Source organism: Rana temporaria, chromosome 5, assembly GCF_905171775.1.
Source record: "Rana temporaria chromosome 5, aRanTem1.1, whole genome shotgun sequence".
Classification (NCBI taxonomy): Eukaryota; Metazoa; Chordata; class Amphibia; order Anura; family Ranidae; genus Rana; species Rana temporaria.
In genome coordinates this window covers 404,830,723-404,844,568 of record NC_053493.1, presented here as the reverse complement: position 1 = coordinate 404,844,568, position 13,846 = coordinate 404,830,723, and the positions used below count along the sequence as shown (strand labels likewise).

Here is a 13,846-nt window from a genome sequence, read left to right as displayed (position 1 = left end):
GCGTAAACAGTAATGAAGCAGCTAGGAAAACTCTGTTAATTACATCCTGAGAATACAATTAATCATTTTCATTGCATAATACAGAGTTTATTATCTATTGCCACGTGACTTTCTATTTTCACAAGTTCGGAAAAGGTGCCCTTGAATGATCCAGGAAAAAAAATAATAGAAGGAGCTTTGTAAAATGATCCCATATTTCAAGGACATCCAAGCATTAAATAAAAAAAAAGAGCTCTTTCTATTTTGTAGTGGTAAGTAAAAATGTTCTGTCCTTGAATAATCATTCATTTTGTTTTACTACACTTCATAAGGGAACACTGAAGAGTCAGGGAAGTCTGGAAGATACATGATCTCTTTCTTGGATGGAAGGAACAGATGCAGAATACTTGAAAACAGATATTAGCAAGTGAGGCACTCTTGAAAATGCATCGAACAAGTTTGTACTTCATTGATACCTGGTGTTTTAATGGGTATGTGCAGGGCTTTTTTCTCAAAAAATAGGTGCAGGAACTCCCTTCTTCCAAGTCACCTCTTGTGTCCACCCCTAACCACCTCTGAGCACCATTCCTTGGTTCCACCCCCTACCCACCTCTGAGCACCATTCCTCGGTTCCTTCCATTACCCACCTCAGAGCACAATTCCTTGGTTTCACCCCCTACACTCCTTTGAGCACAATTCTTTGGTTCCAGCCCCTACCCACCTCTGAGCACCATTTCTTGGTTCCACCCATTATCCACCTCTGAGCACCATTCCTTGGTTCCACCCCCTACCCACCTCTGAGTACCATTCCTTGGTTCCACCCCCTACCCACCTCTGAGCACCATTCCTTGGTTCCTTCCATTACCCACCTCAGAGCACAATTCCTTGGTTTCACCCCCTACCCTCCTTCAAGCACAATTCCTTGGTTCCAGCCCCTACCCACCTCTGAGCACCATTCCTTGGTTCTACCACCTACCCACCTCAGAGCACAATTCCTTGGTTTCACCCCCTACACTCCTTTGAGCACAATTCCTTGGTTCCAGCCCCTACCCACCTCTGAGCACCATTTCTTGGTTCCACCCATTATCCACCTCTGAGCACCATTCCTTGGTTCCACCCCCTACCCACCTCTGAGTACCATTCCTTGGTTCCACCCCCTACCCACCTCTGAGCACCATTGCTTGGTTCCTTCCATTACCCACCTCAGAGCACAATTCCTTGGTTTCATCCCCTACCCTCCTTCGAGCACAATTCCTTGGTTCCAGCCCCTACCCACCTCTGAGCACCATTTCTTGGTTACACCCATTATCTACCTCTGAGCACCATTCCTTGGTTCCACCCCCTACCCACCTCTGAGCACCATTCCTTGGTTCCACCCCCTACCCACCTCTGAGCACTATTCCTTGGTTCCTTCCATTACCTACCTCAGAGCACAATTCCTTGGTTTCACCCCCTACCCTCCTTCGAGCACAATTCCTTGGTTCCAAACCCTACCCACCTCTGAGCACCATTTCTTGGTTACACCCTGTATCTACCTCTGAGCACCATTCCTTGGTTCCACCCCCTACCCACCTCTGAGCACCATTCCTTGGTTCCACCCCCTACCCACCTCTGAGCACTATTCCTTGGTTCCTTCCATTACCTACCTCAGAGCACAATTCCTTGGTTTCATCCCCTACCCTCCTTCGAGCACAATTCCTTGGTTCCAAACCCTACCCACCTCTGAGCACCATTCCTTGGTTCTACCACCTACCCACCTCTGAGCACCATTGCTTGGTTCCTGCCATTACCCACCTCTGAGCACAATTCCTTGGTTTCACCCCCTACCCTCCTTCGAGCACAATTCCTTGGTTCCAGCCCCTACCCACCTCTGCGCACCATTTCTTGGTTCCACCCATTATCCACCTCTAAGCACCATTCCTTGGTTCCACCCCCTACCCACCTCTAAGCACCATTCCTTGGTTCCACCCCCTACCCACCTCTGAGCACCATTCCTTGGTTCCTTCCATTACCCACCTCAGAGCACAATTCCTTGGTTTCACCCCCTACCCTCCTTCAAGCACCATTCCTTGGTTCCAGCCCCTACCAAACTCTGAGCACCATTTCTTGCTTCCACCCTTTATCCACCTCTGAGCACCATTCCTTGGTTTCACCCCCTACCCTCCTTCGAGCACCATTCCTTGGTTCCAACCCCTACCCACCTCTGAGCACCATTCCTTAGTTCCACCCCCTACCCACCTCTCAGCAATGGATACGGAACAAACTATCAATTCATGGTGCTAAGTAATTTTTTAATGATAGGAAGTAAAACCCCTGTAGCCAGCAACAATGGAGCACCCCCAGCAACAATAGACCCTGAACAGTTAGCAACAATAGACCCCCTCCCTCAACAGTTGTCTTCCAGCAGCGATTGTCTCCCAGTAGTATAAGAGCCCCCCAGCAACAATAGATTCCCCCTGTAAAAAGAGATCCCCTCAGGCAACAATAGATCCCCCAGCAGCCAGCATCAATAGACCCTTCAATACACCCCAGCACTCCTTGCCATTACACATATTCAGAGCTGGAGGTGCCGGAACTGCTTCCCCCTGCATTCCTGCTGAAAAAAAGCCCTGGGTATATGTATATATAAACTATACCCCCACCTCTTTCCACCTGCCCCCCCCCCCCCAGCATTAATAATAACTCAATAGGTCTGTGTAAGTCAGTCACAGCTATGATTCGGATGGTTTGCTCCAAGCTGAGGTTCATAGAAAAATAAGATTCCCTTTGTGGATAAACTGGACCTGCTTAGTGAACCCAAAAACTCTTATGAATCTGTGTTCTTGCCCCCGATAGTACCACATAAGAAAATATGTTTTTTTTTTATGTATTTGGGAACAAGGGGTGAGTATTTTTACCACATAACCTAAAATGCTCATTAGATCCTATTGGGTATCCATAGTTTCCCCTCACATGAGACCGGTTTGTTTCTGGCCATCACTCCTACCAAGTGGTGGCTGGAGCTCAACATTTTTGGGGGGGGTGCAAACAAACTGAAAAAAAACCAAAACAACAATTGCAGCCTCACTGTGCCTATCAAACACAACCACTGTGACTATAAATTGTCACCACTGTGCCCATTAAATGCAGCCACTGTACCCATCAAACGCAGCCACTGTACCCATCAAAAGCAGCCACTGTGCCCATCAACCGCAGCCACTGTGCCCATCAAATGCAGCCACTGTACCCATAAATTGCCGCCACTGTGCCATCAAACACAGCTACTGTAATCATCAATTGCTGCCAGTGTGCCCATCAATTGCCACCAGTGTGCCCCATCAATTGTCGCCAGTGTGCCCTTTCCACAGCACAGACACCACCTCTCATTTTTATTATTACTTGTTTTGTTTTGAATTAGAGTCACAGGTGTCTTTGCAGCAGGGCCCCTAGAGTAGGTCATTAGGGGAGTTCCTTCTTATTTATCAGTGTGCCCCATCAATTGCTGCTGGTGTGCCCTATCAATTGGCGCCAGTTTGCCCCATCAATTGCCCCCCAGTTTGCCCCATCAATTGCCACCAGTTTTCCCCATAAATTGTCACCAGTTTTCCCCATAAATTGCCACCAGTTTGCCCCATAAATTGCCACCAGTTTGCCACATCATTTGTCACCAGTTTTCCACATCATTTGTCACCAGTTTGCCACATCATTTGACACCAGTGTGCCCCATTAATTGCCACCAGTTTGCCCCCAACTGCCACCAGTTTGCCCCATCAATTGTCAGCAGTTTGCCCCATCAAATGCTGCCAGTGTGCCCAACCCAGCGCTTGCCTGTCTCGGGTCAGCGATTTCCTCCATGCTCCTTCCCTCTTAAGACAGGTATTTGCACCCACTTCCGGCCACACAGTCTGTGGGTAGACTGCGGGCAGGACGTCAGATACCGCCCCCCCCCCCCACCCCCGTTGTGTTCTGGGAAACACACAGCTCCCAGAACACAGCAGGGACCGTGAGCACGGCGCACACGACTCGCGAATGCGCCGTAGGGAACCGGGCAGTGAAGCCGGAGCATTCACTTCCTGGTTTCTTCACCGAGGATGGCGGTGGAGGCAGCAGAGTGACGAGCAATCGCTCGTCCTCTGCTGCCGATGGCGCTGGACTCCAGGACAGGTAAGTGTGCTAATATTAAAAGTCAGCAGCTGCAGTATTTGTAGCTGCTGGCTTTTAATATTTTTTTTTCGGCGGACATCCGCTTTAACATAATACAGTCTGCCTTAAATAAAGTGCAATGGTGAAGACCGGCAGCCAGTGCAAGGCAAAAAGGACAGGGCTAATATGATCCCTCAGCGGGACACCCATAAGTTAGGTGTACCCATCATATAGGTGTGCACCAACTTGTGGAAATATTATGGGCCAGTGCTTCTCAACTCCAGTCCTCAAGGATTCCCCTCACATGAAACGTCTGTGGTAATTACTAAGACAGTGAAACTAAAAAAAAATGACCTGTTGGGGCGCCTTGAGGACTGGAGTTGAGAAACACTGTTATAGGCACTACCGTTCACCCAAAAAAAATCCTGTCCACTATAATGACATAAGTCAGAAGCCCCATCAAGATGGACCTAATGTTATTTGGAAGCTTTACTGATGCTGTGTTTGTCAAATCATCTATTTTGACTTCCGTGACCTCATTTGTTCATTAGATTGGAAATATTCTTCAATAACCCTGAAGAGAGCCGGTTTAATCCGGCCCATGACATGTGATTGAGCGATTGGCTGCATAGCTTTCTTCTTTAAAAGCTTTTTACTACACACTAATCACAAACTGTTCTTCAAAGAGACATTCCCAGCAGGGGTTTTCTCCTGATCTACCTGTGCCGTAACCATGCTAACATGCAACAAATGGCGAAATAAAAGAATTCCTCTCACAAATAAAAAAGGGTTAATCATCTTAGCTGGATTTTCTACATTCTTGAGATAGAGAGATGAAGAGAACGGAGAACAGAACATAACGATCACTAATAGGGATGAGCAAAGAGAGGAAAATGGACTTGAGTGGCAATCCAGCTCCGCAATCTGTTTTCTTAGGTTGGATAATTGCGATTCTGTCTGCTTTTAATGCTATAATAATATATTTTACTTCTTTTTCTGTTTTCTTGGGTTAGATAATTGCAAATTTGTCTGCTTTTAATGTTCTATTGCTGGATTTTACCCATTTTGCAAAGGAATAAATAAAGTGAACTTTCCTGATAGTGTGTTTGGTTTTTTGGACTTCTCTGACCTCATTTGTCCATTAGACTGGAAGAGAGTCCGTTTTAAAATGATGAACTCTGAGCATAACTAGACATGTGCATTTGTTTTTGTCTGAATGCATTTTCGTCCGAATTTTGGGTATTTTTGTTATTGTTTTAACAGAACAAAAACACAACAGTTCGATATAAACTACAACAGTTCGATATAAACAGGAGATTCGACATGACGCTGACAATAGCAATCTGTGTCTATCGAACCTGTGGTTGAATGTGCCTAATCGTAACTCTATTAGTTCAAGATTATTTTACATAGAGAGAAAAGATTCGACATTATAGAGACAGTGTTGGGGTAGACCATTCGACATGAACGACAAAGATTCGACGAAGCAGCGAAAAACATACAAACTTTGAATCTGTCACTGAAGGCTTATGGTGTCTGTCGAATGATCTAAGAAGATTCGACAAGCAGCTAAACTGTACGACACCGCAATCGTACATTTCCGGTTAAATGCTCCGCCCATAGGCTATATAAGAATTAGAATGTTGGTTGACTAGTAATAATAATTAATAAATATAATTACTACTAGTCATACAACATTAGAATTCGTCTATAGCTTGTGGGCGAAGCATTCGACCGCAAATGTACGATCGCGGCGTCGTACAGTTTAGCTGCTTCGTCGAATCTTCTTAGATCTTTCGACAGACACCATAAGCCTTCAATGACAGATTCAACCTTAATTAATTTCAGATTTTCGGATTAATGCAATGTTTAACTAAACAAAATAAATAAAAACACATTTCTGGAGTAACTAAATAAATGTATTTATCGGACGAAAACTAAATTCCGAAACAAAATATTTCAGTGTGCACATGTCTAGGCATAACCCTTCCCCTGCTATCAAAATACAATATCCCGGCTTGGAAGATTCCTTTATCCACCTTGTTTTTGTGGATTGAGGAATCCGCTTGTTTTTCTTTCTTTTCTTTTTTTTAATCAGCCTACTGGCTGATCAAAAAAAGAAGAGAAACAAGTAATCTATGGGCAGCTCAAAAAAAGAGCTTCAGAATATATACAGTGGAACCTTGGATTACTAGGATAATGTTCGTAATTCAAAGTACTTGCATATCAAAGAGAGTTTCCCTATTGAAGTCAAAGGAAACTAAAATAATTAGTTCCACATTGACTTCAATGGCATGCAATACCGCATGCAAGCAGAGAAGGGGGGCACCAGACAGCCTCGGAAACGTCCGGAAAGGCCCGAGGACAGTTTGGTTGACCTCTGCAAATCTCGGAAAGACTCAATTTCCGAGCCTTTCCGAGGTTTGCCGAGGTCAGCCGAGCTGTCCTCGGGCCTTTCCATGCAGTTTCAAATGGCAGCGATCGCAGCCGGGCGCCCCCCCCCCCACCTAAAGCCAAACGCGGTACTGCACACTGCTTTGGCCTGAATCCTGCTCGTTTTGTGAGACAACACTCGCAAACCGAGTTAGGATTTTAGAAAATACAGTGCTTGTATTGCGAAGCGCTCGTTAACCGTGTTACTCGCAAAACCCTCTGCATTAAATAGTGGGTGTGGTCAAATGTCACTAACAGTAAAAGGGCCTTAAAGGAATGCATTACATACAGAATGCAGAGTTCAGGAAGGGGGGGGGGGGTTACAAACAAAGTGCAGTGTTCGGGATGCACTGCATACAGCCTTTTTCCCCCCACAGTTGCTTAGAATGTAAACAAAAATATCAATTTGTGATAGGCCTGTTTCACACGGGACAGATCAGTAATGATCCGCCCTGTGAACCTCCGCTTGCTCAGCGGGGATCGCACCGTTGATCCCCGCTGAGCCAGCGGATGACAGAGCGGTCCCCGCACACCGTGCAGGGACCGCCCTGTTAGATCTCCGCTCTCCCCCTATGGGGGGATCGGATGAACACGGACCGCCTGTCTGTGTTCACCCGATCCGATCCGCAGAAGGATGGAAAATTAGGGTTTTCCTCTATCTGCAGAATCGGAGGATTGCGGACCCGGATGAGATCGGATGTTCATCCGCTGACACTCGCAATCTCATAGGGATCAATGTATGTCCCTTTTTTTTTCAGTACACGGATGGATGAAAAAGCGGGCATACGGTCCGCCCGTGTGAAAGAACCCTAAATGTTTAAAAAACTGTTTCTATGTACAGTGGAACCTTGGATTACGAGCATAATCCGTCCCAGGAGAATGCTCGTAATCCAAAGCACTCTCATATCAATGCGAGTTTCCCCATAGAAGTCAATGGAAACAAAATAATTTGTTCCGCATTGACTTCTATGGCATGCAATATCACATGTGGCCAGAGGTGGGGGGGGGGGGGGCACTGGAGAGCATCAGAAATACTCAAGCTGAACTTGGAAAAACCTGGAAAGGCTCTGGGACAGAGTTCCTATGACCACATAGATAATGTACTGTGAGCCGTAGTAATTATTGCCATTGGTTCCCTGAGACCTGAATATTATTTTAAGGGTTCCTCCATGTTAAATGGTTGAGTAAGAAATACCCCAAAATAAGTACCGAAATTACTATTATTTTACAGCATAAACTTACAGTATATTTTACTTTCAACAGTGCAAAACCACCTAAAACATGGAAAGTGGAAACATCACGAGCACAAAAGACAACACGCTAACTTCCAGGATCCCCCCTTGAAGGATTTGCAAAGGTGTTACAGTAGTAAAGCTGTTGGAAGCTTTATTCAGAAATCCAAATATTCCAAATATTCCACCATTCTAAATTAATAGCAAAGTTATGGGATGAATTGGCCTTTTTTTGCCATCTTGAATTTCCCTGACTTATGACAGGTTGAATAGACAAGTTCTATTTTCTGATGAGTATAATACCGGTATTTATTTATACTACAAATAGCGACTTTACATAAAAAAATAAAAAAATAAAGGAAATGAGAACCTTTTAGAGACTTACAGGAATAAGGAACTTCTTGATTTCTTCCAAAGCATGCCCCATCCTTGCGTAGGCTTCTGCCGGAGGAGCAAAGACCTCAATGAGCACATGAAGGTCATCATTAAGATGAAAGTATTTTGCTTCTCCACTTTTTCGGAGCTCTTCCTCCTGCAACAGAAGAAAGAAGGAAGTTTATCTTTCTATTCTAAATGCCCAAACTTGAGAAACGTGTTACTGGTTTATAGAACATGCCTAAAGAAATAGCAGATCGTTATTCTTAAAATAAACAGCTGTTGCAATCTCTAAATATAGCCAATGAAGGTTTTTTTTTGGTTTTCTCATGCCTGTATTGTTGAAGCCTACTAATTTTCAAGCAACTGAACCCTAAAGAAAGGCAGCCTAAAAAGAATGTCTGTCCCCACCCCCGGCACAGCCTGTGTAATGCAGAACTGGGGACGCTCCTACTACATCATAGAAAAATAATGCTATTTTTTCTGGATTAGCTATAACTTGTTAAGAATGCCTATCCAAAACAGGTCCCATATTATCCTCGTTATTATCCTCATAGAAAAGTGATGACTAAAAGAGAAACATAATAATAATAATAGTAATAATAATAATAATAATAATAATAATAATAATAATAATAATAATAATAATAATACACAATGCCATTATTATTATTATTATTATTATTATTATTATTATTATTATTATTAAATTGTTATGATGGTGGTGCTGATGATTATGATGATTATTCTTATAAAAGTGAGGATGAATAACGAAACATAATAATAATAATAATAATAATAATAATAATAATAATAATAATAAATATATATATATATTTTTTTTAAATCTCTTTATTAAATTTTCTCCTCTTTGTCTCACATTCCATATATCTTCCACATTTCACATTTATTGACTTATTCCCAAAATCATACAAGTTATTCAATTTCATTACAATTACATACTTTCCATTTATACATTCTATACATTTAACCCCTTTCTTAACCCTTTCTTCCATAGGTGTAGTTCCCTCCCACTTCCGTACTCCCCTATCCCAAAGCTGTTGTCACATTCTCTATCCAGTTTGCCCATACCTTTCCGTATTTATCCCTGTTTCCTCTATTACAATATGTCTCCCTATACAGCGACAAATTGCTATTAACCAAATTTTTCTATTGCGCCAATGAGGGAGCTTCTACCCTCTTCCAGTTTAATACTATTGCCTTTCTTGCATAGAAGAGCAACAGGCCCACCTGTGTTCTTCTTTCTATAGGGGCCATGTTTTCCTCCACCAGTTCCAATAGGCAGACCTCTGCCTCTAGATCGAGCTGAACTGACGTCACTTTATCAATTACTCTCAAGACCTCTCTCTAGAATAGCACTATCTTCGGACAGGACCAAAATATATGAATAAAGTTTCCTGGGGTGCCTGCACATCCCCAACAGTTTTGGGAATTTGATGTAAAAATTTTAAAAATGTTATACAGTATATAATAACTCTTATGTGTTATTTTGAATTGAATTAATTTGTCTCAAAGTGAGACTAGGATCTGGAATGGAAATTTATATATCCTTCCCCATTTTTCTATCGATAATTCTGGGACATCTCTCATCCAACCTTCACATAATGTATTCATAACACTTCTGTCTCCAATAGATGGGTATATAAATTTGAAATCATCCATTTTTTCCTTCTCTTTCTCAACATTTGTTCCAAACCTGATTCTATTAATTGGGGGATGCCTTCAGAAAACTGAGCCAACAAGGCATGTGGGGCAGCACAGTGGTGCAGTGAGTAGCACTTTTGCCTAGCAGCAAAAGGGTCGCTGGTTCGAATCCCGACCACGACACCATCTGCCTGGAGTTTGCATGTTCTCCCTGTGCATGCGTGGGTTTCCTCCGGGTACTCCGGTTTCCTCCCACACTCCAAAGACATGCTGGTAGGTAAATTGGATCTTGTCCAAATTGGCCCAGTATATATATGTATCTGTGTGTATGACTGTGTGTCCCAAGCGTGTCATGATCCTACGGGGTAAAATGACCGCACCAGCCAAGCAGACTCTGGCTGGAAAAAGCGCCCAGAGGCGATTCAGTTCGCATGAGTTGCGCTATACAAGTCATTAATTCATTCATTCAATTGCATATATCTAAAAAAATAGCTCTCTGGCACATTCCAATTTTTCCTCATATCTGTAAATGAGGATATTTTCCCCTCATATATAATAATAATAATAATAATAATAATAATAATAATAATAATAATAATAATAATAATTATAATAATAAAGTTTTTAAAATAATTTTTGTTTTTTAAAATAATTTTTGGTAGACAAAAAAGACGTTGATGATGATCATCATCATCATGGTTATTATTCTTATTATCCTCATGACTGAAAGACAAACATAATAATAATAATAATAATAATAATAATTAGGGTTGTCCCGATACCGATACCAACCGATACCAAGCAAATGCTCCCGATGCCTTAGCCGATACCTGCGAGCAGAGTCAGCGGGCGGAGTGGCGTGCGGAGTCAGCGGGCGGAGCTGAGGGTGGCGCGTCAAGCTGGCAGGGAGTGCAGAGTTCAGGGAGACTGGAGCAGTCACATTTGGTCACGGAAGTGATGCTCCGTGTTGATGTCAGAGACACCCATCTTGGTACACCCTGCACTTAGCCACAGTATGCCAGCAGCGGACATCTTGTTACACCCAGCCCATATAGTTTGGACTGGGTGTAACAAGATGGCTGCTGTTGCTTTTAATGTGGCTGAGTGCAAGGAGTACCAGGATGGGTGTTGCAGACAGCCTTCCCTAATGGCATTTTAGTGAAAAAAAAGTATCGGTATTTGTACTCGGTCTTAAAAAAATATTATTATTTTTTTGTTTACAAACATCTTATTTAAAATATTTTTGTATTATTATTATTCTAATTACTTTTTTTTTTTAAGTACATTTTTGGTTGTTTTAGGTCAAGCATGACATTACCTTAGCTTTATCCCTCATGGACCCCTTGCCCAGTATGGACATCTTCGTCAGTGTGTCTTCTTGCAATCTTTTCAGAGAATTACCACGCGGACCCAAGAGTTTACCAACAAAGTTAAACTGTACAAAGACAAAGAAGAAATTAAATGTAAAAATGTTGATATATAAGAAAATATACTTTGACCAATTTTAGTAACACGGGATAATAAACAAACCAATTACTGGCAGCTTAGTTTGGACTGTTGTGTGATCCACAGAGTATAAAAAGAGATTTTTAGAGTGAGCCGGCTGACAAGGCTTGGCATAGGGCCCATCTGACACAGCATTCAAACCTCTCCGATAAGGTCGCAGCAGAGAGGTGAATCCCGCCACAGAAGCATGATAAGCCAAGCCAATGTGCACACAGAGGGACAACTGCTCATAAGGTTTAATTAAAATTAAAAGCGGCGGATGAGGAGAGGAAGGGCGTGCGCCTGGGCTGCACTTAGAGCAGTCATATGCAGACAGGGCTTTCGCAACCTCTTAAAGTGGACCATTCATTAACTTAAGAAGTCTTCAGAAATTAATTCCTTACATGTCATGTTTATATGCCTGAACAAAGAGGGCTCTGTTCTTCTGGAGTAAAAAAGCTTATCTGCTTATACATTGCCGGGGAAGCACTGTGATCTAGAAATGTGCACACTGATATATTTTGATTCGGAATTTCGGTTTCCTCTGAAAAAATCCAATTATTTTGTTACTTCCGAAATTCTTTTTTTTTTTTATTTTGTTTTCATTTGTCTGAAAATCCGAATGAATTAAGGTCGAATATGTCATTGAAGGCTTATGGTGTCAGTCGAATGTTCTAAGAAGATTCGACGGAGAAGCTAAACTGTAATCGTACATTTCCGTCGAATGCTCTGCCCACAAGTTATAGTAGAATTCTAATGTTATCCAAGCACCTCCTGAACGCGGCTAAATCCCTAATTCCGCTGTATTGGAAATCCACATCCACTCCGCCTATCCGGGAGTGGCTGCAAAAAATCTCAGAGATTTGTGACATGGAGGACACAGTGGCACAAGCTAATGACGAAACCAGAAAATTCCATGACACTTGGTCCCTGTGGTTTGTCTTCCGCTACTCGAAGGAATTCGAGCTGGCTCATTCACAACCCAATACATAGTAGAGTAAACCTGGGTGTGGTAAATCTGAGTGTGTTCATTCAGGTTCCTCGACCTCCTCTCACGACACCTTTGAAGACAATGAATGAGGGGCAACCCCAAGTCACCCTTAGTGGTAAGATACTTAAATAGTGTATCAATAGACAACATGCGATACTGATGAGCATGTTCTGTGATGACTACCGCTTCCCCTTGATTTCTCTCTGAACTTCTCTTCTAACCTATACCGGTCCTTTGCCGGAAGTTTGGCTCACAACTGTAACGAACAGAAGACAGTTCCTCGTAGCACTGAAATCGAGAGTTTATACTGTTAATGGCACCAGTGCTAATTTGTTTTTTATCTTAATGTACGACCCATGTATATGTATTATTTGATAGCTAAAAACTGTTTTTTCTTATGTCATATGCAATTGTACTTTGTCTTTTGTTTCAATAAAGCCTTTGAAAGATAAAAAAAAAAAAAAAAGAATTCTAATGTTGTATGACTAGTAATAATTATATTTATTAATTATTATTATTAGCCAACCAACATTAGAATTCTTCTATAGCCTATGGGAGGAGCATTTGACCATAAATGTCCGCTCGTGGTGTTCGTATGTTTTTAGCTGCTTCGTCGAATCTTCATGTCTCTATAATGTCGAATCTTTCCTCTCTATGTAAAATAATCTTGGACTAATAGAGTTAGGTTAGGCACATTCAACCGCAAGTTCGATAAACACAGATCGCTATTGTCACCGTCATGTTGAATCTTCTATCTATATCGAACTGTTGTCACAACAAAATGAAAATAAAGCATTTTTTTTTTTTTTTTTGGATTCTGCGCATTTGTTATCGTTTGTTAAAATGAATGTGAATATCCCAGAAATTCTGCCAAAAATGCATTTGGACAAAAACGAATGCACATGTCTAATAGTTGGGCATGACCAAAATATGTGAAACAACGTGCCTCTAGCTCCACAGTTCCTCCGGCATAGTGGGGAAGTCTGTGTGTCAAATTTGGATATTCTAAAGAGTGTCAAGTATCATTGAAGCAGTACTTTTTGGGTTAATTCCCATGAGTTAACACTCTTTGTTGCTGCATAAGTAATATTGAGTGCTTTTTTGGTATTGCTCTGGGGTGTTCAAAGTACAGTATCCATTTCCTGTTCATATGCTTTAATAGATAAGGACTTGGGGCCAGATTCACGTAGACTAGCGGCGGCATAAAGTATCGTAGATACGTTACACCGCCACAAGTTTTCATCGCAAGTGCCTGATTCACAGAGCACTTGCAATGAAAACCTACGCCGGCGGCCTCCGGCGTAAGCCCACGTAATTTAAATGGGTGTGTGCCATTTAAATTAGGCGCGCTCCCACGCCGGACCTACTGCGCATGCTCCGTTTCCCGCCGTGCTTTGCTTGCCGTGACGTCATTTTTTCGAATGGCGACGTGCGTAGCGTAATTCCGTATTCCTGGACGGCTTACGCAAACGACGTTATTTTTTAAATTTCGACGCGGGAACGACGGCCATACTTTATACAGCAATACGTTTGCTGTGTAAAGTTAAGGCACCAAAAACGACGA

The 13,846-nt window shown here is 42.4% G+C and overlaps 1 protein-coding gene across 4 annotated transcripts in view; it reads right to left on the bottom strand.

Moving 5' to 3' along the window:
- KHDRBS3 (KH RNA binding domain containing, signal transduction associated 3) overlaps positions 1 to 13,846 on the bottom strand; it is a 207,764-nt gene that overhangs the window by 90,320 nt on the left and 103,598 nt on the right. For all 4 annotated transcript variants that reach the window (XM_040355004.1, XM_040355003.1, XM_040355002.1 and 1 more), the window contains exons 4-5: positions 11,125 to 11,241; positions 8,152 to 8,298 (exon numbers count right to left, since the gene is read on the bottom strand). In XM_040355004.1, the coding sequence (XP_040210938.1) occupies positions 8,152 to 8,298; positions 11,125 to 11,241 (264 nt within the window). The remainder of the gene's footprint in view (positions 1 to 8,151; positions 8,299 to 11,124; positions 11,242 to 13,846) is intronic.